This window comes from Bombus fervidus, chromosome 1 (genome assembly GCF_041682495.2).
Source record: "Bombus fervidus isolate BK054 chromosome 1, iyBomFerv1, whole genome shotgun sequence".
Lineage (NCBI taxonomy): Eukaryota > Metazoa > Arthropoda > Insecta > Hymenoptera > Apidae > Bombus > Bombus fervidus.
In genome coordinates this window covers 21,882,184-21,909,030 of record NC_091517.1, presented here as the reverse complement: position 1 = coordinate 21,909,030, position 26,847 = coordinate 21,882,184, and the positions used below count along the sequence as shown (strand labels likewise).

Genomic DNA, 26,847 nt, shown 5'->3' with positions numbered 1-26,847 from the left:
TAACATTCTCCAGGATACTCATCGATATCTGTAATACTTTGGACAAGCATTCGTTGGATCAATTCTATGAAATTATCTTCATTAATTCTAAATACAAATTTGGAAAAACTCGCGGATTAAATTATTCGTTTGTCGACAGAAAATTAGTATCAATGTAACTTAGCCGATTAATTTTAATTATCGTCCTATCTACAATTTTCCTATTACTTTACAACGAAATTAGTTCTTCGATGAGCAAATAGTTTCTATCCTCCATACAGTGTATAATTAATTTCTACAACTATTCTTAAGAAGTTTCAATTTTTAACAAACGTATACAAGCATTTTTTATATTATTATACAGAATGTGTATATGGTTATGACAACTTACAGCGAAGGAGAATAAATTTTGGTAGCTTGTGGATAGAATCCTCCAGTGAACGAGTATGCAGTAACATTCGACTATAGTTAAACATTTAACTTTCACAATTGGCAAAATTAATTTATTACGACGAAGATTAGCTATCGACGAGATCAGTAATAAAAGAGTACAACAGTTAAATCAATTTTTTTTTTAAATAAGAACTACATACATATCGAATAAGAACGAAACGAACTCTACGCATAGCAAGAGTTGGTAGATAGAGCAGATACCAATCGGATCGAATGTTGTGCAACGACGCGTACACATTCGACTTCTATGAATAGAATAAACCGCGTATTATTGCAAGAACGATTTTACTCTTTAAGAATCCTCATGAGGAAATTATTGAACCACTTTGTGCCCCTTGAACGGCGCCACATTAGCGCCAATAAGCAAACAACCGGCAAGTGTACCCACATATCAACGGCACCAGCACCAACCAGCAGCTTCTACGAACGGCAATTGTTGTACGTTGACTTGTCCTCTCTCTCTCTCTGTCTCTCCCTCTATAAATAATCTCTATAATTTCTAGAGGCCTCCTGTGTCAGCGAATTCTCCGGTGGTCTCGTTTCGCATAAAGGACTTTGAGCTTATGTGACGCGTGAAATTATAACGGCGGTGAAAAAGTAAAAAAGAGGGCGGCCAGGCCAAAGCATTCTTTGAATAGTGGAATTATTTGCAGTAAGAAAATGAAAATGCAAAGGCGACCGGTTAAAGCGCGTATAAAGGAGAATGCTTTTTCTACTATGACCCTGCAATTATATTATTCCGTGCCGATCCTTTCTTCCGTAAACTTCATAACCGCCATTTGGTTTATTCTTTGCAACGAGCCGGCGTGAGAAGAGGAGAGAACGAGGAAGAGAGAGAAAGAGAGACAGAGAGAACACGAGTGCCGGTGGTGATGCAGGGATGTGGCTGCAGGAAGGCTTAACTGCGAACCGAGAAAAATGGGAAAATCCAGACGAAACAAGGACATTTACATATGCAACCGTATTCGAGTGATATCTCACGTGGCTACCCTGATGCTAACCATCTTAGAAGAAACGTTTGAAAACACAGGGCTGTTTCAAGCTCCGAGATCGCAAGTAACGAGATACGCTGTCGCGGATGAATAAATCTAGCAACAGGAAAAGTAACATCGACCCGATAAACTTTTCCTGCGCGAAGAATCCTGAACGAACGCTTAATAGTTCAAACAATGAACAAAGCGGTGAATTAAAATTGAAGACATCCCATAAGTGGGCACATGAAAGGGAAGAGAGGATAATATGGGCCACCGGCAACGCCGCGATGGTGTTAGAGCAACTGACGGGGTAACTACTTTGAAAAGAAAAGTTGAAAGCTCACGAGCACCGACGCCTTTTCTTCTTCGCTCGTAGAAGTACTTAAGGCGCTTCTCTCCCGGTTCATCGTGATATCAATATTATAGAAAGAAATGAAATTTCAAGTTTATATAATAAATCTTTCCTTTCCTGGTTTCTCTCCCCTTCGCTTCAGAAAACGCCTAACACATTCGCGATTAATCGTAGAAATCTCCCAATTTACTAGCAGAAAAAATAAATTTCAGATACGTACGATAAATCCTACCTTTTCCTCGTTTCCTCCATTTCATAAAACCCATAATTCACACAACGAGATCCCCTCTTTTCACTTACTATTAGCGACATGTTGCCCTGGTTTGTCGTCGTTTTGCACGTGTACTGCGTCCGTGGTAATCCTTAGCATTTATGTATTAGTTGAAGTTATTTGATATAAAAAAATATAAATATTTCAACTTTTTTATCTGTGCTAAAAATATACAGAAACTTGTATAGAATCAGAAAATTAACAGAACAAATGTTATTAGAAAAAATTGTATCGAAATACGCTGTTGCTACGTACAACCTCTTTGTAACGTCATATTTTCCTCCTTCTTATATTATCCATTTCGCGTAGACTGCATAGAATATAGAATTATCGAAAGAAACATAGAACTGTAAGATTATTTTACGCTATTCGAATACCTTAGAGGTTCTGAAGTTTAAGAAGCTTACTGCGTTCAAAATTTATATGGTTGGTAATGTTCCGATATTAAGGAAAACAATCAAAACGCTAATATTTCTAAAATTCTACACCGAGGACACTCTCATCGCCAAAATAATTCACAATGAACGTTTATTTAGATTACTCTTGCACGGTAGAACTTTTTTCAATACCCAAGTCAACAACGCATTCGTGCAAACATTCCTTGCAGCCGGAGTACTTGCCGCGACACCATAAAGTATACATTATAAAAATTTCCCCGAGGAAAAGAAAATTAGAAAAATTAGCGGTTCCAAGGTGAAACTACGTCGGGCACAATAAAAATTGGCTAAGTTCGCGGTATCTCGAGTTACAGGAGAGAGTAACGCCCGCACCTCTCGTAATTTCGTCCGCGACAACCATGTTTCACTCGCCGTCTGTGAAACTTGAAAAAGACGATGATAAAGAAAATAAAACAAAAGCGTCTTTTATTTGTTCTTTTCCTATTCTTTTCTTTTTTTTTTTAATTTCCATTTTCTTTTATTTTATTAGAGCTTATTTTATTTCTACTAGAACCTCGCTTGTTCGAACAGATAGGAAAACAAAACAGTTTCCATAATCTTCTTCGTTCATTCTGAATTAAAAGAAATCATTATCGTTATAGGAATTCGTACAACGAATACGATCGTACAGGGTTAACGAAGGCTCACCTATCAATTCGTACGTATCATGTACGTGGTGAAACTGATCATTCTTTTGTTCGCATAATCGAACTGCGGATAAACAAAATTCTACTCGATCGAATGAAATTGTATTTTATTTTTGTTAAAATTACTTACGGGAGCGGCTGGGTGTCTCGCCGGCGCGGGGTACATCTTAATTGTGGCTAAATACTCCGCAAGAATCACACGCGTCCGCAATGTCCTTTGTACGCGGTCATTTCATGATCCATTCCCCGGCTCGATCTTTGCAGTAACATTCTCAGGATCTTGGAGGAACGCCAACGGTCTTCCCTCGGTGTTCAGCATCAAGATCTTCGCCAACTGTAATTATAACACAACATGATTCGTTACTTTGAACAAAACCAAGGTGTTTCGTAAACTTCTTCCTGAGAAGTCGTGATTTCGCGTGACGCTCTTGCTTTTCTTAGAACCAAATCATTAGTCTTACATAGTCATTTACATGTTTAGACTATACCAGGTAGTTTTCAATCTCCCGATGAGATTATAAGTTTTGGACTAGTTTTTAATCGCTCGCTGAGATTATATGAATAACATGAATATGTATAAGTCTCTTAGAAAGCAATTCGATCAACTCCACTTTTACTGAATTTCTCAATCTCTTTGCTGTTTACGAAAATATACATAATCTTTAAACGTTCGATCTTAGTATTCGATATAATTTTATATTTATATGAAATATATATATATATATTCCCTGATTTTAATGAATAAGATATTTTAAAAAAGATAAAGAAATTAATCTTATTCACCGCGAGTATAATTTAACACTATCTGTTAAAACAATTAGTTTGAGATCTTTTCCTTTCTGTATTGTAAGAAACTAGAAACATACAGATTTTAGTTATTTATTCGGACACAAATAACTGTATATTATACATATCAGTTTAATTATCCGCCAAATAAAATATCAGAAGTAAATTTTCAGAATTTACAGTTTTATAACAATGGAAATTATTTCTTAAAATTCTTGCTAAAACCAAAATGATCATACTCTATTGATAATAAATTACGCTGGTAATTACAGTTTAAATATTCAATGGGTTACCACTGTAAAAGTTGGATGATTAAAATTGCGCATACATTAACTACACTATCGCGTCGCACAGACACGACCGATATACCGAACCCGGCGAGCAATTCGTAGTAGCAGAAAGAAGACCGTAAAACAGCAGGTTATGTGCATTTATGTTCATCGAGAACGAGAGAAATTTTCAGTAATCAGCGAAGGATTCTGAACGACGTTAAATTAATTTGTATCGATCACTGTCACACGCGGAATACGATTATTCGTATGAAGATAAAATCAACATCGCGAGTATAAAAATACGAAGTACTATAACTTAAAATTCCCGATCAACTTTAACAACGACATTTCATATTCCTTGTACGAGGAAGTATAACATGGAAACTATCGAAAAATGCATGAAAATAACTGTAAGCTTAATGTACGAAAAAAATAAAAAAAAAAAATAAAAGCCATCTCCCATTTTCAATTTTCATAGGGCGGAAAAATTTCCAGCTACGCATCGCATATGGATTTCGAAATTATTTATACGGCCGTGATGCGTGTGTATGCGGTTTCATGAATCTGGCCGATCAATTTATCGTTCGATTTACGAGCCATGTAAACCATGCTCCGTCGCCATTTCGAGAACATTTATCCTAATCTCCAAGGCGTGTTTCTAACGCAAGGCGACAAAGAACGAAGAGAAAAGTAGAAGCAAAAAAATTGGGAATAAAAGAACGGGAGGAGGAAATGGAGCAGCAAGGAGAAAAAGGAGATAGGAAAAAGTAAGTGCGCCCAGCGCGCCCTCTCGTTTAAACCAAACGTAAAGCTGTTGCACCAACGAAACGTCACGTACGGAAATTGTGTTGTATTTAAAAAAAAATACTGTTTTCGGTAAACAGTTTACTTCCACGCGGCTAATACTTTCTTGCGTCCAACATTTACGTTAGAACGCATTTAATTATCGATTAAAAATGACGACGTATCGAGGAACGATGTATCGAAATATCGATAATGGCGGACGACGAACAAATGACTCGTTATAACCTATTAACGATGCATGAATTTAATTCAACCGTAGAGAATGGTAATTCGGGAAAATTAAAGTATAAACGATCGACTAACTGAATTAATTAAACAAATTAAAAAAGATCTCGTTGCTTGTACAATTTGTTTACCTATATCTACTCGCCGACGATAATATAGATGTTCCATGTTTTGTTTTTCTAATATCGCGTATGATCTCCGAAGGTCGTGACATCAGGAATTTAACGTATATCTCGCGATAATTTGCACGTGTAATTTACTATGACTGTAACACGCTATACCGTTTGGAAATTGAGACTGATAATTTGATTTATTGAATTTAATGGGTCGCTCGATTATTTAAATGGCTCGTGTTACTTTTCAAGAAACTAGATTTCTCCGAGTATTTGAAGTATCTGAAAAAAATTTCATATAATTTAAATATCTGAAATCTCTTTATGTTTTCTTCAAATCGAATTAACAAATTAGTCAAGATTGTAAGCTCACGATCGATCGTTATGAATTTCACACATGATTCATAATATACACAAAAACTACACCAAAACAAGATAAGCGTTACTCCTCGTTAACGATAAATTAGCAAAACTCGAAATGATTCATAATCTTTATAAAACATGCTAACATTACGAGTAAACAAGAATGTTAAAATAAATATACACTCGTGTACCTGTATATATACGAGTATTAATGGCTTGCATTAGGGCAATTTGGATCTTCCTCAAGTAATTTTCACATAATAAATCAGTTATATGAAACGAAATTCACGCATGTGCGAATTATGTACATATGTATTAAATAACGAAGCGCAGCACTGTTTATGACAGCTATACATGCAAATTCAGAATTGAAAGTGACTGAATAATTTAAAATACCGGAATGAAAACGTTCAGGAATAAAACGTAGTGGAGTATAAAATTTTTCATCGAAACGAAGGATTTCGTTGTTGTCATCATTTCCACATTGACATACGAGGCGATTTCACACACGTGCACGTGTCATTACGGGCTCTTTGTAACGCCGGATGATGTTTCGTGTAACATGAAAATGGAGTCATGTAACTCCGTTAACAGACCATTCTCCACGGATAATATATTTCACAAGCGATGTATAATGGAGCGGGCGTACGTGAAAAACTCGCAGCCAAATTTGAACAGTCATTTCCATCAATTTGCAATATACGGATATGACGAAACGATGAAAACTTTCAGCAGTTTAACTCGCGACGCCTTTATGGCCTGTTTTCTATCGCCCGATGTAATAACATACAGATCGGAAATAATCACCGGCCAAAAATTTACGATCATTTCTTTAGTTGTGGTTGCACTAAATTTGCGGCTAATTTTATCATTCAAAATTAATATTATGGATATTTCAGTAATCATTTTCTTCGTTTCAATAGATTTTTAATTAAGGAATTAGCAGAATTTTAAACTGACCTTTTTAAATCCCAAAGATCTATGAAATACGCGGAGACTTCAAATCTGACGTTGTACATAACCTAAATGTGCTCCAGCAATTATTCGAATACATGTAGAAATCTCCTATAAATATATTATATGTATTATACAAAATATGTTGAAATTTCTAACATTGTAATAAGATCTGACTATCATAATTACATAGGTAAAGTTTGAAACAAATCTGACAATGTGATATAGATTAATGAGACATAGAAGCTACAAGATATTTTTTAACTAAGTACATATTTCGCAATGATCATAAAAGTATCCAGCGGTTATTCATTATATTCAAATAACCTTGACATATTCAACAGCACCATCTTTAGCACTTATACGCTCCGTATTTATGCTACATACTAATTCATGTTACATATGGACTAATATAAGGTACAATAATAATTTATTGGAAGTAAATATCTACATTCTCGGATTAATTTCAAATTTTTTCGATATAAACGTAAAAATTGGTTGTGTCTCATTACATGATAATGAAATTTTCAAATATTTTATATAACACATATATACGATGAAAACATAACATATAGAATATACAATATACATACATAACACGTGTATTTTATACGGCAAATGCAAAAGTATGTAAGTATGTACATACATACTTTCATAAGCTATTGTTCCTAGGAAGAAAAATTTACAAGGGACGATCGATATTTCGAATACGTATCTTCAACGTTTCTACCATTCGTCAAACAATCCGAAGGTATATGCGACGCGAGACAAAACGGTTGAGCTGTGTGCTCAGATGAAATTCGTGAAAAGGAAAATAAACAAGCATAACGTTGCAGCTGTTCAAAGACACCTATACGTCCGGTTGAAGGAAGGGAACCTATTACCGGACACAGCAGTGCACGGGCAAGTCACGAAGGAAGTTATCACGAATCTCGCTTAATCGCCATTAAGATCCTTAATCACGCGATCTCCGTGATTCTTTTCCCTCGTGATCGTTATCGCGACATGGTCAAGTACCGACGCGCGTGCTGCACTCTGCAACTTAAAGGATTTCCCACAGTAACCCGCGCATTAACGAAATTACGGTTTATCGACGGGAACCAATAGCGTAGCGTGCGACTTGGCTACGTGATGCGCGGGCGCGTGTGCGCAGGCACGTGTCATCGATAAATGGTTGACACTTTATTCGGTTAATTAACATTTAAGCAAAAAATTACGATGAACGATAACATTAATAAGCGATACTGGTTGATGAGCTATTATACCGTAGCGTTTAGTATGTACTAGATATGTAAATATCGGTACGAGTAAAATGGTTGATTTATAAGAAGGTCGAGCAGTTAATCGATATTATTAAGGTTTAATATTTAAACATGCAGATATTTATAACGCGTACACATCATCGGTATATTAGTAAATAAACAGAACCATTTTCCCTTTCTATTTATTTTCTTCCTTGTATTATTACAGTTAATCGTATATCTAATAAGTTTATTGGCCGTTAAAGAAATAATGTATATGGAAATACCATGGTAAAAGAAGAAAAATGCATAGTAACAGATCTAAGAAGCCGACCGACGAAGAAAGTAGCGAGTAAAACGTGTCGATTGTCTGGATGATTTAATGAGCCATGTACGGTTGATTCGCGATTACCCCCTCCCCCGCCGCCGCTTGTAGCTAACTCCCATTCCCGCTACCGTCGTATCTCTTTCCAGTAATTTACTTCGCAGCTGTGTCGCATCGAAGGTGCTGCCAGTGGTACTGCTTATTAAACTGAGAAAGAGCGAAACTCGTCACCGACTTCTTTCAAATTAGTTTAATAGACGCCGGTTAACGGTTAACCCCACAATGCTTCATATTTTCGTATTACGATCTCGTTCTCATTTCAACGAACTAAATCATTTTTATCGTTTTAAAAAATACTTTAGTATAAAATTAGACTTAAAATCGAGCACATTATCAACAATTTTATTTAATGATTTGCAAAGAGTTAAGAAGTGTTTCAAAGACAGAGAAACGTAATTGAAACGAAAATAACCCAAAAGACACAAGATTAAACGGGTGCTGCAATGTTCTGACGGTTGGAAGATCGTCTTATCGTTTAAAACATCAGGCCGATTAAAATCAGATTTAACCAGACGACATGTATCCGCAACTACGTCGTTTTCGAACACGTAATTTCCGGTGCATCGCGAAAAGCTATTGAAATCTGCTAACATTTCTATAATTACCGGCCATTTGAGTTGGCAACGAATTGAGCAAAGCAACTGAAAGCAATTATCAAGGTTAATGTTACACGATACCGTGTTGTTGATAAGTTCGCCTACACGATGGTACTTCCACCATGTGACAATGCATATAAACATACAAAGTAAATTAATGACACTATTTTCGAAAACGGAGAACATCAACACGGTTTGTTGACGGTTTTTGTACAAGACGTTACCCTTATAGATTGTCGTTTCATGTGGAGAATTACATCGTACGTCATTAAACAAATAATAAACGGGGCTATCAGCTATAATTGCCGACTATCACGATTTTGAACAATTAGCATTTCACGAGAACAGAATCGACGGTGAAGCGTTTGTGTTTACACAAAAATCTATCGCGAACACGTTAAACGACGCGGCAAACAATAATTTCTCCCATTGGCAACAGACGAATCGGGAATGGTCAATAGAAAAAGCTGTCAGTAAATAATACCTTTACTCGTGACTCCTTTCCTGCTTCTTGCGTTTCGTTTTCTCAGGAGATACGTCTTTAATCCACCTTGGCACTATGCGAAAAAATATAACCGACACACACCGATGATCTCTATGCACTATCACAAACACTTCATGTATATATATGAAGTCCAAAGAAAAAAAGAAAACGCGTGCACAGTGTCACACATATACAAATATATACATATATCGAACGTATAAAGCGTCGAGACGAATCGCGAACGTCACAACCGCACCGTACAACGAACGACGCTCGACTGCGAGCCGGGTACCGAAGTGGATGACGGGAAACGTGTGAACGCCGCTTGCCGCCGCGGCGAACACCAATGAGCGGCTACTAACACTATCCATCGCGGCAACGACACTGACACACCAATAAGGGGACACGAATATACACAAAGGAGCGGAATGCCCGTCTCTTTTCTTTTCATACTGCATCCTTCTTCGACTCGTTTCTCAGTTCGTCGAGTCAAGGGCGTCGACCGACAGGGGCGATTCGTTGTTTCCTTATATCAAAGAAACCAATAATGGCAATAATGGGTAATTTCATAATAATTATGAAATTACAAGTTTTCTTCTCTTTCAATGATACGACCACAACATCCGTTAAGCGAATTCGTTTTACTGTTGAAAACGGTCCATGAAAGATCGCACCCAATGCGGCTTCTATTATCGGAAATTGTAATACCTATTTAACTTACTAATACCACGCCGTTAATGTCTTACGCTTTTGCAGCAACTTTTTACCGAAGTTTTGTCACGACTATTTTCTTGCCCGCGTAAGGGAACGAAAACAATATTCCGATTCATATTTCGCATAAGAAACAAAGCAACTTAATTTCATATAATTCTTCTACTAACTTTTAGCGCGTGTTTACGCGTGTTTTTATTTTGTAATGTATGCAATCAATATGTTACGGATATCGGTCTAGATCTTTCGAAATTTAATTCGTAGAAATATCCGGCTTTTCTGTTACATTTGCGCCCTTTGTCACGGTTGCTCGACACATAATTCCTCTCTTTAAAAAAATCTTTATCGACACCCCTGCTTTCGGTTATCTCACTCGCACTCGGTACTAGTATCCTCCCAGTTGCCATCCTCCTCGCACACACACAGTAGATGCGACATATCGTGCGATCTCTGTCGCGCCTCGGTGTTTCTTGATCTTCTACCTCTTCCCGCCATTTTGTGTCTCACTTATTCGTTCCATCCCCAAACTTTCGACCTCTGTCTTACAGGTGCACCGCATCATCGCTATCGTTGTTTCGCTCGCACCTATCTTTTGTCATACATATGTCTCTCGCGTTCCGTCTCTATTCATCTTCTTCACCCTCTCGTTCTCGGCTCGTCTCACTTTTAACCGTGTATACCGCGATCGTCGCGTCTGCGTTCCTTCAGCCACCGGTAGAACAACAAAGACCACCTCACTGTGCTTGTCCTGCTTACACTTAACTGCAACGAGGCGCAGAAGGAGGAGTACCGGAACCAAGTGCCGAACGTTGCTTGTGTGTCGCGTGTACGGAGTGTCGGCAGCGCGCATAGGACAAAGACAGAGTGAGTCAAAGTGCTAGAGCCGGACAACACGAGTCAACCGGCAATGTAAGGAGAGACCTTTAGGTGGGTGCAAGTGGCGTGATAGTGTAGGTGATATTCCAAGCGTAGCTGAGAGCGTGTGTGTGCTCATCATATTACACACTGCTCATACATCGTGTCTGCTGCACTTTGAGGGCGCGAGGAGATGAATCCTCGATTCGGTTAAACGCCCGCCAACTGGGGATGTTCTAAATCAGGCTGTCTACCTGCGACTCGGCTTTCTGAAATTCCAATACCCATATTCCTCTCTCTCATCGCGCAGAATACGAAACAGTTTGTAGATGAAACACATATAATCGTAAGAATCGTGCTCGTCACAGTTAACAAGGATCTGTATGCAGATGGCGGGAATGGAGGAAAGATTCGAAACGTTGTCATATATTTTTATTAACAAGAGAGTGTGGGAGTGAGAGAGAGAGAGAGAGAGAGAGGGAGAGAGAGAGAGAGAGAGAAAGAGAGAGAGAGAGAAGGAAAGACAGACAGAGTCGTAATATTAACACATCAATGACAATATGAAAATGCATTTAGCACACCTTTACGCGAGCGTTATTCTGTTTATTGACACATCAATTTCAAGAATGTAATAACCGTAAAACGTTTAGCCTCGGTAATATATAGCGGATAAATGAAATATCACGTGATTAAACGCCGACTGAAATTGCTGTTACTCCGCCCTTTGGAATCTGCTGCATTTATTGTATCGATTCGCGTACTTCGAGGAGGAAAATTATGTTATATCCACGATAGCAGTTATAAAGCGGTGAGCGCGGCTGCGATGGTGGAGGTGCAGCCAGGAGGCGAGTAAACAGCCGAAGAAAACTTTGTGGGCGGATTAGCATGGTAGGTGTCGGTGGGATATCATAAAACTAGTTTGAGAAGCACAAGGCACACCCTCCGCTGTACCGAAGGATTTCATTCCATAGGATTTCATTCAGTCCACATTGCTACGGTAGACAGACATTTTTCGAAGAGAACTCCGACAAAGCGCTTTGAAAGGACGGATTAAAAGAGAGAAAAGTTCTCTGTTACTTCGATTTTCTTTAATATGACTTTGCTCGCCATAATTTCGGAGCTCGAACTCATCCAATTAAGACCAACGAACGGTTTTTATTGCGACAGCTTGTTCGATAGCTCGGACTGTAAAGAAACAGTACTTGAACATTTGGTTAATTTACCTTTAGAACTTTTTGTCTCACTACTTGACATGTATATATTTTAAGCGTAATTATATGTTCTATTACAAATATATAGGGTAATTAAGAAAGGCAGGAACGTTATAATTTATAATCAATCAGATTTTATTATTAATAAAGAATTAATAAGTGTGTTATTTGGAATAACTAAACTTGCAAACGACGTAATCAGTCGTAAGTCGTAAGCTTCTAAGAATTCTAGCATCCTTTCCACGTCCGTGCAGAACAATCACTACGTCTTCATTTTCTTCCATATCCAGATTCTACGAAGACTTCATAAAAAACAAAATTAAACTGACGAATGATACAAGTGTCTGGAAATACTTACGGATAGTAACTTTTCTTTACAATTGTTTTCTATAAGGGATTATTTAATACTTTGTAACAGAATTTATGACAGAGCTACCTATCTACATTTAAATTGTCTTTTTACTCTAAAACGAGTATTCGGATATTTTTTGATAAACGAAAGTTAAAGAGTAATATTACAAAATAGATAATAGTAATATATATGAAAATTATATTATACGGAAACTAGTTGTTGTTAGCCCAAAAATGACAAAGTATACTCTGGCATTCAAGCCTGTCCATTTCTCGTTAAGTTAACCACGTACGAAAGCAACACGACACATATATGCTCATTTACTTATTCCTATTCGACTGTCGGTGTCGTCGCAGAAGTATCCACGAGTGTGTTATGCGCGCTGAGCACACAGTAAACGCAGATGTACATGTACATATACAATGTCTTTCCCTCCATCTTTCTCTCTCTCTCACTCTCTTTCATTCCCACCTTTGGTGCATTGTGCTTCGGTTCTCGATCCCTCTTCCGAGCCCTTACCGCAAGCCGCAGCCCACTACACTTTTGCACGAACACGCGCGCGTTCATTATCAACGTACAACGTCGTATAACCATATTTACGTAGCGCCGGTGGTCACCCACACGGTCGCAACGTGCAATGAGGTTGCAAAGAAACGACTTGTGCACAGAAACGAAATGCTATTTGTCGGTATACACAAGAAACATGTGAAAGGGAAAGAGAGATAAATAAAGTCAGAAGAAGGGATGAAACGAGACAGAGAAAGGCCATAAATGCAATTGGAAGCCTTTAGCTGATATATTCGCGGAACTTCCCGTGCCGTTTCGTAGTCAGAAAGGAAACAATGCGTTTCTTAAAATAATAAGTTGTGCCTTGCTCGCCTGTACGATTTCGTTTTACCGATACCTAAGTACGTTGTGAATGAAATGGTGGGGACTGCGTGATTTCCTACTCCACTTCCATCGGTATTCTCGTGATAATTACGACCAATGATTAATCGTTTATTTAAACTAGTTAACAAGCTAACTCGAAAGCTCGCGTTTCTTTCTCTGTTCTTCTCTCTCTCTCTCTCTCTCTCTCTCTCTCTCTCTCTCTCAAATTGTCGTTCACCGGACATCTACATAATTTCCTCTTAAATTACGTGACAGAGAAAACAACAGAGTATATAAGTAAACGTCTTTGCGTACGCACACGAAATTACTGGTTTCTTATCGCGTGACTAATAACGGAAGCAACGACGGATGTTGGAGACCATCGTAATTTCACTAGTAATTGGATCAAATACGTTGTATTACAGTTGAAAGTTGATGTCAAGAAAATCGATATGTCTTTTGTATCGCGATATACAACTGGGGCGCATGCGACGATGTATCAAAGCAGAACAGCAACGTAAGACGATATTATGTTGATGCGAGGATAGAACAATGGAGCGTGTCTCTAGGATGTTTTAAATATAAAACTGTCGTATTTTTGCTGGAAGCATCGTTGGCACAAGTCGCCTTAAGTTGCTTCCCTAAAGAGTACTACCGTTCTTAAAGTATACCACGCTGGAATCATCTACTACCGGCGTCGTAAAAGGGTCTATATATCTAACTTGCACCACTCCGGTGAACACGAACCTCTGAAAACCTGTAAAACACGCGAACCGTCCGGATAATCATTCTTCCTACGGGGAACGACTCGCTCCTGAGCTACGTCTCTCGTCAAAGATAAAAAAAGGAACTAGTTAATGGGATAGGACGGTCTTATCTTGAGTGTTTGAAACGTTCGCGATATCGTATTTTCACAGTACCGACTACGTTCGCTCGATATTCGTATGGTAATTAAGTAGCAGAGGGATTCCTTTATCATGTCTCGTTTATATGCGTTATCAACGTACAAACGTTACAGAATTCTTCAACTACTTTCTCCCAATAACTTATTAACCATGTTTACTTTAATACTTCCCTTTCTCGATACCATCTAAATCGCGGTAAGCAGGCCAGCTTAAAGTCTTTGTATCGTACGTTCAGATCGAGTATGTACTTATTTTCTTTCATGATGGATTTATCGTTGCTTACGTTTTAATATTCCTTGCAAGCACCAATTATACGTGCGTTACGATTGACAAGATTGCACGCGAAATATACATATATAATTCGAATACATAATTTAAGAAGCTTTCGTTCTATCACAGTAACAAAGTTATGCTCTTCAAATAACTTCGCAGTTCTTTGGTCTGTATATCATGTCTCTCGCAATCTTACGTTTTTATCGTGGCAAGACGTTGTGAACACACAACAAAGTCTTCAAAGGAAATCATAGAGTAGTTCTCTCTCGAGTTACAAAATAATGAACTTTAAGGACAAACGATATACGTCGTTATAGTATGTATCGTTAAACGTACATCGTTAAGTACAAGAATAAGCAAAATATACATACGAGCGTGAAATGTAAACATTAAATACAGAAATAAGCAAAACAAGAGAATTCTCAGATTAAATGTTTACATACAATTTTTTCGAAAGTGATAAACTCTCGAACCAAACTTTGAACGCGATACATGACAAAATAGATTTTTACAATTTTCAAATATGTAATCTTCTACACTGGTAGCAAGACTATCGTTATAAGACTCATTTCTTATTCTTCCAACTGGTCTTGTCACCGAAAATGCCAGTCTTACAAAGCTCGGTGACTCTGTTTTTCATTCCTCTGGTGAAGCTTGGTGTGACAGTACCGCTTTTATTGTGTACACCTTTTTTCCAGCTGTGCCTCTTCCATATACGCTCTACACAATGTGGTAAACGCGCGCATACACGCACACACACTCACGATACTCTTTCCATCTATCAGCCATCTCATTCTGTCTCTGACCCATCTACCACCCACGTGCCCTTTTCTGTACTCATTTTTACACCGAGCTATCCTTTCGTTGTATGAACAGGCAATGCGCGAGCTGGGAAAGAAAAGAAAGCAACAAGACGAAATGCTGCCGCCTTCTCGTTTAGCTTCTCTCCATTTCGATAATTGAGGAACGTTTGGTAGCACGGCTTCGTTTTTCCGATCCTCTGAATTATGGTAATCGTACGATTCTTTAACATTAATCTCTATAGAGTGCTGTAACACTAATGAATCTCAAGTAGGATACGAAACAATGTATTTTTATATTAATTAATAAAAATATATTAAAAATATGAGTTTTTTAAATATATATAAAAGTATAAATCATATAAATTGTGTATATTTAAATGAAATCTATTTATTACGTTAACTTCTATTTATAATTTTTATCATTAGTTTTACGTCTTATTCGTATGAAATTGCTCTAGAAAAAATATCGAAACTAATCTATTAACTACGTACATACATAGGACATGCATTGAAATGACGTAAGCAGGATGTTCGACAGTGATTTATAGTTTAGGATTAATCGTAATTGTTCAGGAACGAATATCATCATTTCGTTAATAATATTCTCTTGTAAGAAAGTTGAGGTAGTGTGCTCAAAGGCTACTCACGTAAGTCCGTCGAAAGTGTTGAGACTGGAATAAAGTAAGGCCCCCGATATCGACGAAAATATAGGACGAACTAAAACGCACTTGATGCAGGAGTGCGTCACTTTGAGGCGTTAAAATCGAGGGTGAAGTGCCGACTTTACGACACTTTTGGCTCTCCTGTTTTACTCTTTCTCCTTTTTTTTTCTAAAGGTTGCAAATCGTATTGTCTAATGCATACAAGGTAACAACTTCAGTTATCAAATTATGCAAGAAGACACATTGAAATCGAATCGTTAAAAATGTGTGCGTAAATAAAATATAAATAATATACAGTTTATTAATTTTATTAAATGTTTTGCACATTAGGAGTATAATAATAAATTTTTGGACGAAGAAAGTGATAGAGAATAAGACATTGTTTTGTATATAGAGATTTTACAATTCGTTTTATATTTGTATTAAAAATTTATGTTGGTGAAAAGGTATGATTTTATGATTGTATTTTCGTCCAGTCGCGGGGAGACGGTCGCGTTAGAGCGCGTCAACGGGAGTCGTAAATTCCCGCTACGATTGTACGAATCGACACCACGAACAGGACGATCCCCTTATTTCTTGTGGGAGAATAAGGGGTGATTGGGTTGGAATATAACTGGACTTCACAGTTATATTATATATGTATTTATTTATACTGGATTACACTACTAGATGTGAACAGACCGTGTTTGGAAAGCGTGTTGATGAACCCGAAGGTTGCTAGACGTGGTAGTTATAGGGGCGAGAACTTGACTTACATGTTAGAACTTGAAGTTGACTGTCCGAGGACTAGTAGAACAATGGACTTGACTGTCCAAGGAATCTTAGAGCAGTGGACTTGACTGTCTGAGGGCTAGTAGAACAGTGATTGACCCGTCTCGTACTATTTAGGAAGAAAGCTCGTTGTGGATGTATTCTTGTTGAACTAAGAACGCGGATTCGTAGTTCACACTTTTCGGTAGAAAAGTGAGGGTAACGATCCGCAATGCCCATTGGTTATTCCCAATAACTTCCCCCACTTCCGCTTTCTCCGTAATGAGTACGAGCGTGCAATAAACCTAAGGGCCCATTTAAGGGACCACTCATAAACCGAATGTGTGCAAATAATATAACTGTATTGTTAACGGATGTGGGCTATGGTAATTCCTTGGGTTTATTGCGGATCAGTGTGACGATGTGCAGGCCTCGGCGGCCTGACCATGAGGGACGTCGCAGGTACCGACTTACGCGACGTAACAAAGTACGAGCGTGCAATAAACCTAAGGACCCATTTAAGGGACCACTCATAAACCGAATGTGTGCAAATAATATAACTGTATTGTTAACGGATGCGGGCTATGGTGATTCCTTGGGTTTATTGCGGATCAGTGTGACGATGTTTATGATTGACATCACAGTTTGCATTATTTTATGATTTTTCAATGGTGAATGATTTAATATAATGATTACAGACTAATTATGTCTACCTAATGAAAATGCAAACACTTTGATAAATATATAAATATGAACTCGACATTTTATTTTAACGATTTTTATAAATATAACAGATATGAAAGCAATTGAATATCATTTTCACACTGAATTTTTAATTTCACATACATATATACACTCTATATTATCTTGACTCTATATTATCTATATATATCTTGATTGATAAATGATCAATTAATTTGGTAACATAACCTCTATTAAAAGATATTAATAATGAATTAAAAATCATAACAAATTAAAGTAATCGAGGTACTCTTCAGTGTTTATAAATTTGTTGAAGTCTCTTAAATAAAAGAGACGATATTATTGTGTTTGTATTTGATTATGTTAGGAAGATACAAAGTATATTATTTGACAACAAATTTTTTATCACTATTTTAGAAACTATAATCTAAACAATTATAATGAATATTTTATGAATTTCGTTTTCTTTATTTTGCTTTTTGCAATACATTTAAATATAAAAAAAGTGGATCTTATTTATCAACATTTTTCTCAAACCCTATATCGTGCTGTCCTCTGTTAACGAAAGATCGAACTAACACATTTTAATATAGACAAACCTAGCGCATACTTACAAAGTATCGACAAAGACAGAAAAATCTTTATTCTCAGAAAAATTGATATATGATAATAATGTATGTCGTAAAAGATGCTTAATAAATCAAATTTTATATATGACATATTTTAATGTGCGATAGATCATTTTAAATACGACTGAACTCAAATATATTGAACTAAAAGTAAGAAAGAAAGAGAGATGGAAATAGTCAACAGCTGACACTAACACGATTGATTCAGCGTAGTTGGTAGCTCGCATTTAGTTGTTAAGCAGCTGTTGCAGTGAAAGTACAGGTATCGCCATCTGATGAGCAAACTAGACGAGCGTTCCCAAAACGACCGAAACAAGACACTTGAAGGGGGGGGATTGATCCAATGCTCGTATTGTATGCGCGCGTGCGTGTCTAACTGTAAAACTGTTCTCGAGAAGTGAGAAGCAATAGCAGTGACCGTGTATCGTTCGAGGTCTATTTCATTCGTCTCTAATCCTTCATACGGGATAGACCATTGCTCCGCATATTCGTTAAAAGATATCACAAGTGACGAACGAGAAAAGACTATTCAACGCATTTACCGTGTTTTTGAACAACAAGAGATACGTCAGTTGCTATCGAGTGGAAAGAACTACGACACGAGGATCGAATAGTGTTTTCATGTTTAACAAGATTATATTATGTATGTGAAAATGGATGTTAAGAAGATGATGTACAGCGTTGTGAGAGAAGGCAAATTGGCACGCTTGAAGGTAAGGTTTTACCAGATTTTCGATATATAGAAATTTTATCTTATGTCATAGTCACATTTTAAACTTCGCTTCGTTGTATATGCATGTCCGTCCAAAGGGAATGTTTTTTTCTTTAAGTTTCGTAAAAATATCACCCTATTTTTATTATAGATAATCGTGCTTATAAATAAATTCGAATTACAAGTACGTGGATATATATTAGGATAATTGATGTAACAAACATTTTATTGGCTAGTAGCAAATAATGACACTAATTAAATACTAATGCCTTATTTGAGAAGATATATTTTTATACGAGAGTGCGTCTATAGATTTCTTACTAAATTCGTATAAAAATATCTTAAAAATTGTATTGTTTGTGCATCTTTCTAAGAGTAAGATATATTTTATATATTATTTACGATCTTGATGTTTCGAAGAAGTGAAGTTCATAGTAACCAAAAATAATGATATTTGTGTTGCATCTATAGATTTTAAATTATAATTCTTGTTTCTTAATTTTCTAATTAATTTTCTATGCAAGCCAACGTTTTTATGTAAAAACTTTTTGTAATTTACATTTTCGTACAATGATTTATTAGGATTCGTGTCAGAAAACCCCTAACACAAAATAAACGAATTTCCGTATAAATCGTTCGACGGTTAAGTTAACCTCAAAATCAGTGAATTCTATATAGAATAATTTACCCTTATTTTGCTTCATTATACTCAAGACATATACTTCCATATAATACGTATAATAGACGATCTTATTAATAAACAAAACATTTTATTTCGGTACGACCTCTAATAATGCTCAAGATACTGAAATGTATTAGTACTTAACGGAATTTATTCGAATTTCTAGATACTAAGAAATTAATGAATTATTATTACTTTATGTCGAATTTAATTTCTTTTAAGTACAAATAATCATAGTCGCATTTGAGCGGCGAAAGGAATTTTTGTCGAATACTTTCTCGCCCCTAAAATAAATCTACCGAGCTGAGTATGCTCTTTCTTTTTCGTTTTCCTCACGTTTTTACGTGGCCACGCACGCTTATTCGAAATAGCAACGCGCTGTTTTAATGGCATCTCGTGTGCATGCGACCGCATACATACGTGTTATGAAACTTCGAACGTGGTTGGCCTTCTACCAATTCGTAGCGTTCTCATCTTACTCGGTGACTTGCGCGCAGGACACGCAACGCGATAACAAGCAAAAAAGAAAAAAAAGAAATGGATAAAAATCAGATTCACCACCTTCTTATACGTAAACTTATTACAATCAATAGAAAGAATCTTCAACTCTTTTTATTTCACATTTATCGTAGTATATGAACAAGTCAAATGGTATACAAATAAATTATCCCTTTTCTAGGAACATTAACTTTTTATGGAAAAGCAAACATTTCAATACAAAATTTAATAAACAGCATATATTTATCAAGTAGTAGTATATATTAATAAACTTAATGTACTTTTGTGTGAGAAGATACTACGAGCAATTTCAGCTTAGTCACGTTTACAGCACATTGTGAACATTTAAAAAACTTCGTCCAGATCGATAATTTTAAAAAGTACAAAGAAGATCCGAATATACTAGGCATACCGGACTAGGCAAAATTTGGAAACTTCCGCCTAGGTCAACGCTCGGGGAAGGGCTAGGTTATGGAACATTTAAGTATTGACGCTTTCTCATTCCTGAGCACAAAGATCATGGGCTAGTAACAACGTTTTGCATTTGCTATACTTAGTATATTCCGATTTTCTTTGTACTTTGTACAATCGTCGATCTGGACGAAGGTTTCCAAATCTTGAATAAATAATAAATTAAATTCGTTTACAAGAGCATGCTGTAAATACTATCAGCCATATTGGATATATTTTAACAACCATTTATTCGTGTTAAAACAATTTGCATGTCTACTAGATAAAGAATAGTTGAATTCGATAAAGAAACAAGTTAACAAAACGCATAAATGTGTTCAACTTCAGTTTCATGAATTATTATCAGAGCTAAAAGGGAAGACAGTAAAGGGAATAGCTAATGAACTATCATTATCGGAATTATTTGGTTATCAGATTCGTCTGATTCTGTTCTCTCACGTGTTTGCATAAAGGGAGTTCTATCGTGACCGTATCTCAAGTAGGAAATAGCCACGACAAGTAGCAGTTATATTTAGTAGGTTGAGACATCCATAGACGCTAATGGGGAAGCCTGCTTGGTTAGGTTCCATGCGTATTACTTACGTGCCTTTTGTACGTGTGTATATATCTACTCTCGCTGTAACGCATCGAAAATACATAAGAGTAAAGTTGAAACGTGGGAGGGAATGAGTTCGGTAAGAAAAGAGCTAGCGTTGTCGTCTATATGGATTTGTTGATGTTATTGAAAATCACGAATGAAAAAGTATTTTTTATTTTAATAGAAATATCAGCTCCACTTACGTTCCATTAACGTGATAGGAAAAAAATCATATAGATATGAAATAGCCGCTATATTGCGTGACGTGTTTATTCGTTTCAAATATGTCTTCTCGCTGTTCGATATCTTTTGTATTTCTCAGTTTACGTTTGCTTTAAAGCTTATCCAATTTCGTACTGTAATTTACATCGAATTTACATTGTTCACATTGGAGGACCACTGTGGACAAAACTAGGATGAAAGTAACATCTTTCGGTGAATCATCCATAGTGTAAATTCGGCTTTATTTCCTACTTGGCTAAACTACTCGCCTTGTCTGAACCGGTCTATAGAGTCGCAGCTACTAAAATGTCCTGTTGTCATATCAACTTGCAATTGTTTCTTTCTTCGATAGGTAATTAGTGTAATTGTAGAATATCGCAAGTAATAATTTATAATTGTCTCCAACAATTTATCACATACTTTTTCAAAGACCAGTGGATTTTTATTCGAGAGATCACCAGCAATATTTTATTCGTAATTCTATTTCCCAATTCTCTTAATTTTAATTAAATCTAGCGCATATATTTTAATCGGTTTCGGTGACAAAGTTTTGGAAAACACGCAGTCGATTAAAATATACAGATCGTAGAATTGATTGGTCACACGGATATCGATAATTTGTGGAAGACCATAATTACATATTTGGAATGAAAATTCTTGCTAGAGGTCAATGTCGGCATATTGATCAGGTTTGAAAATTTAAATGCTATTCACCGTATAATTTAGTGAGGTTAATACGGTAGTTATCGCGACTACATTGTTATAGTGCTCGTGTTAACATGTCGCGTACATTATTCCTGCCTGTCTAGTGCCAAACTCATTCGATCTGGTTTCGAACCAGCAATCAATTTACTCTGCACAATAATGTTTGCTCTTGATACACGGATGGCTTGAACGTTAGCTTCCAATTAGATTTTAAAATTTATCTCTTTCTAATTCTTCTATATTTATCCGATAGGTTTGCAAATCAACATTTTATGTTTATTAATATTTGGTTTAGTTCTGGTTTCCTTACAGTATAATAAGATTGTTAAAAGCTTTGGTAAAGTAACACGATTGTTTCCTTCTGGAATATACATAATAAATTATTTCCTAAATATTGAGAAGACGATTTACGTGGATCTGTGGAATTTTGTTATAATTTTAGATTTATAAGAAGGTGTCAAGATACTAATCATGAAATATCGTGAATTTAATGTTACAAACTTTGTTAAATTTAGATTATGTATTTGTTTTGGATTGTGTTCCAACATATTTGGCTACAGCACTACGCAGAAACAGGCGTAGGCGATAAATGGTGTATTTGCCGTGAATATTTAGAAACCAAGCGGATGCAGCTGTCATTTGATTTCTTCCAACCGACTACATATCATCGATCGTGATTGTCTAAAGCTTCACATAAATTGAACAATGGTTTCCACAAATACCTACGTTCAACGTGTATTTTATCGTGCCATTTTCCTATTATATTTCCCTACAATGTTTCATTTTCATAACGCTTCGATCGAAATGTTTTAGAGGTTTCCTGTTATTCGTGATTTGTAAATAATTAATTAAATTCGACAAATTTAATTGATCAAAATAATGCTGGGAAATGAGATCGAGAAAGTCAGAATATCTTTTCTTTTTCGCAGTATATTCGTTATTGAAGTTTCCAAAGAAATGACTTGCTTAATTAAATAAATATTTTATTCATAATATTATCTTTTATGATACCGATGAAGTAATTAAGTATATTTAAAAATCAGTGTTATGATTATAATATTCACGTTTCTCAGAAAAATGTACGAAAAAGTTTATTTTATCCAAAAAGCAAAAAGTGATCCAAGGATTTCGATGTGAACGTACAATTCAACGACCATAAGCTGTTTTTGCGTAAAACGTGCAAATAACAATATAGGTTTCGTGTAAATCCGTATCAATGTCTATGTGTTTTGATCGAAAATTAAATATTAAATCGACTGTTTATTAGCTACGAGGCGTTTAATTTCGCAGAATGGAAATGTTGCGATGTAATAAACCGATTCGTGGGTGAAACAAATCTTTGACCTTTCGTTTATACTGGATTCTCGATAAAACGTTTCTGTCTTTCTATGTAAATTTTCATCGAAGTAATGCCAGTCGTTGACATTTATTAATGTTTTCATAGAAACAAAGTTACGAACGAATCGCTTTCTCCTTCCTTTGATTACAGCTTCACGTTTATCCCTTTTGTGGCCTTTTAATTTTTTTTATCAACTTTCTTATACCACGACAAATTGTCAAAAACCGAAACGTATTTTTACTGATACGTAAAAGTTTCCATAGTAACAATTATAGATGTTTAAAAAGCGATACTCCAAAGAATTTTTTTTTATAACAGTGTCCATTTGGTGTACTGTTTTCTATTGATTTTAATATTTTAAAATCAATAAATATTGCCATTAAAGTTCTGTTGATATCGCGTATTACCTAAACTTCTTTTAGATATCACTTTTGAAATACAAAGTAAGAAATTTATCTGAAAATATTTATATCGCTGTACGTTTTACGCCACTAAATACTATATATCCCTTTCGTTTAAAATCAAAAGAATTTTAATGTTTTTTTATAGAATTCTAAATATATAAAAATGTGTGTGTACGCACGTGAGCGCGCGCGTGTGCGAAAGATTAAATGCAAAAAAAATCTACTGCAGCACGCGTTCAATCCTCGGTTGGGTTGACTCATCGATGGGTCACAAGCTGTGTTTCTAACGGACGACGAGATCCACTGCTTGTTACGATAATAAAAAATATATACTAAAAGCAGTATCACACGAAATAGACAAATGCTATAATAGATAAGATCGCAGCACTCTTAAAATTATTAGGAAATAATCAAAAGCGCTTAATACGATTCTTTGATTAAAATGTGACGAGCCACGCTTAATTGCACAACGAGTACAACAACACAGCTTTCCCGTTTTTCACGCGTTTTTTTCCTTTCCTCGAAGATTACCCGTAATACATTGTCACGTTACGTAATCGTTAGTTATCATCGAAACCTCAGGTCAGATAGCTTGTTTTATGTTGAATATGCTTTGAAAAGAATATTTTTCAGTCTCGATTACAAAATGAAAATTTTACATTAGCGTGTAATATTTAGAAACATTTACTTTCTAAATTATCACGAACAAATTAATTTATCATATAATTATTAGGTTGTGAATATTTATACGTTTCTGAGGAATTTGAATATATCTGAATATTCAAAGTATTCGAAGTAAAGTACTCTTCGTAACTTCTAATTTTCTTTGTCGATTATATGTTTGTCGTCTATATGTTTACAGCCGTGTATTACTATGTGGATTTTTATAAAAATTTGCGTGAAACGCGAAATTTAGCGTAACGTATGAGCTTACTTCGCCATGAATTGATAATTGCCACGAAAGTGAAATATAATACTACAAAATCTGTAAGAGAGATAAAATCGACATTGATTGAACTATATAAAGGTAATTGGTTTAATTACATTTAAAGCTGGCGTTACAGTTAATTATAAAGAAAGGAATAAATCGGTAATATCGAGACATCAAAATATATTGCCTTGAGTTTCATCTTCTAATAACTCGTTGACCATGAGTCAACCCACGTAAAACTGAAATCCAAAATTTCTTAGTCAGTGTTCTTGATACACAGTGAATGAATGTTTTAATGGTCTCGTTCTAATTACGCAACGCTGTCAAGCTGTCGAACTAGCACATTTTATGTTAGTTTCTCGCGTGGTGGGAAATTACATAACTTCAATTCTTGTGATTCAAGGCTGACACCAATTTTCACTACGCTCAGGATCTTGATTTCACGAAGACCTCTTGACCGATCGCTGCAGCGGTAATCATGTTGAAATCACAATCCCAATCGTAGAGCGGCGAACATAGAAACCGGCTCGTTTTACCGCGAATAAAATATTCAAGGATATTCAGTTCAGATTGCATATGGAAAAATAGACGACCATGGTTGATGCTTCTGTCGCTAAAAATATGTAGATATACAGTACGTTTGCCTGTTGTTGCAAGTTTGCTACGTTAATTCAAGGATAAAACTGACATAGTGTTTTTCTGAAAGAAGTAAAATGGTTTTTTATTTTGCACGATCCAGAGGGATGTTTAGAGCGATAATTTTAGAAATTGTAGGGTTGCAGCAACAAACACGCAACACCGATATTTAATTTACTTAATTTGTGTTAGATTTATTTTTATTTATCCAAAAGTACAAAACGAATATTATTTGACTATGAATTTATAGCATGTTACAATGTTATCATTGTCGTATCATGTTAACATAATAATGATACGAACACCTGTATACGACACATAAATAAACTAGAAAAAGTTGATGAATTTGGCTTTTGACCGGCTCGTATGATTTTTTTGCTATGAAAACGAAAGATGCTCTAACGTCTCTGATTCAGTGGAATTCAATTTTTTAAATAAATTCATCGTATTGCGTAATTGTTGCAAATGTGTCCTTAGTTGTACCATACGAGAACTGTATCCAATTAAATGCGAAGTCGTGAAACGTAAATAAAAGTTGTTTGTGTGGAAACGTTTAATTTTCACTCGTGCTTCAGTTAATTCGATATCATATCATAAAAAGATTAATTTAGATTTTTATTTTCGTTGAGTCACGTTTGTTTCGTGACTTGACTTCTGTTCTTTTCCTTCTTCGTCGTAGATTGCCAGATATTATGAATAAGCTTAATTAATACACACGTAGCTATTTGTCATAGCGTGATAATTATTAAATATTATAATAGGAATAAAATATTCCTGTTATTGAATAATTTATGGTGTGACTCATCTTTGAATTACTCCTATCTGTACTTATGGATACATGAATATTTATAATCAGATTACAAACGATAGTTAATTAGGATTATTTCGCGATTTTATTCTAGTAAGTTTAGTAAAAACTAATTTTCTACTTCTATACAAAATACTCGTGTCGAATCAGTACTAGATTTAATCTTCCTTCGTGCTATTCGTATTTTAAAATAATTTTTGAAATATTCCAAGTGTGTATTCAAGCGTAGATCTGATAAATTTTTTAATTAGAATTATGTATATATTATGATAGAAGTGTTAAAAAACGAACGTATTATAGCTGATATCAAATGCAGAAATCTACAACCACGTTATATTTAGACGAAATTTATGAACATTTCCAATGAAGAAATCGTTAATGTTGGCTAGCTGCCTCGAACTATTCACGGTCACAATAAGATTTGCTTTTCTCTTCGACTGCTTGTGGCCACCACGATCGAATGAAATTTAATTGAAATATCGCTACAAAAAAATTATTCAAAGAGCTCGCCTAAAAATATATATATTCGATAGATGATTGATCGTTGAATCGACTATTCTATTCTAAGACGAGAACGCGAAATAAATTATACCGCGTGTCCCACTTTACCCAAACAAGATTAAAATCAGGATAAGATAAGAAAACATATAAAAACAGATATCGACCTAGTATCGTAACTGTAACTTTGTCAATTACCAATCTCGTTCGTAGATAGACCGTTACAAAATGCGTAGCAAAGGCAACTCATTGAAATTCACTTAGATCGAGAATTGTTCGGTCGCGAAATAGGTTAAGATCGCAAT

The 26,847-nt window shown here is 35.7% G+C and overlaps 2 protein-coding genes across 9 annotated transcripts in view; one reads left to right on the top strand and one right to left on the bottom strand.

The window, feature by feature from the left end:
• Gro (TLE family member transcriptional corepressor groucho) overlaps positions 1-26,847 on the bottom strand; it is a 250,854-nt gene that overhangs the window by 104,677 nt on the left and 119,330 nt on the right. For 2 of the 8 annotated variants that reach the window (XM_072010154.1, XM_072010173.1), the window contains exons 1-2: positions 9,337-9,698; positions 3,244-3,447 (exon numbers count right to left, since the gene is read on the bottom strand). In XM_072010154.1, the coding sequence (XP_071866255.1) occupies positions 3,244-3,279 (36 nt within the window). In that variant the 5' untranslated portion in view covers positions 3,280-3,447; positions 9,337-9,698. Of the gene's footprint in view, positions 1-3,243; positions 3,448-8,861; positions 8,886-9,336; positions 9,701-26,847 lie in introns of those variants that run through there. The other 6 variants (XM_072010134.1, XM_072010165.1, XM_072010182.1 and 3 more) reach the window with 6 other exon arrangements.
• LOC139990437 (protein fem-1 homolog CG6966) overlaps positions 18,287-26,847 on the top strand; it is a 39,438-nt gene continuing 30,877 nt past the window's right edge. Inside the window, exon 1 of the mRNA XM_072009670.1 lies at positions 18,287-18,772. Within this exon, the coding sequence (XP_071865771.1) occupies positions 18,701-18,772 (72 nt within the window). The 5' untranslated portion in view covers positions 18,287-18,700. The remainder of the gene's footprint in view (positions 18,773-26,847) is intronic.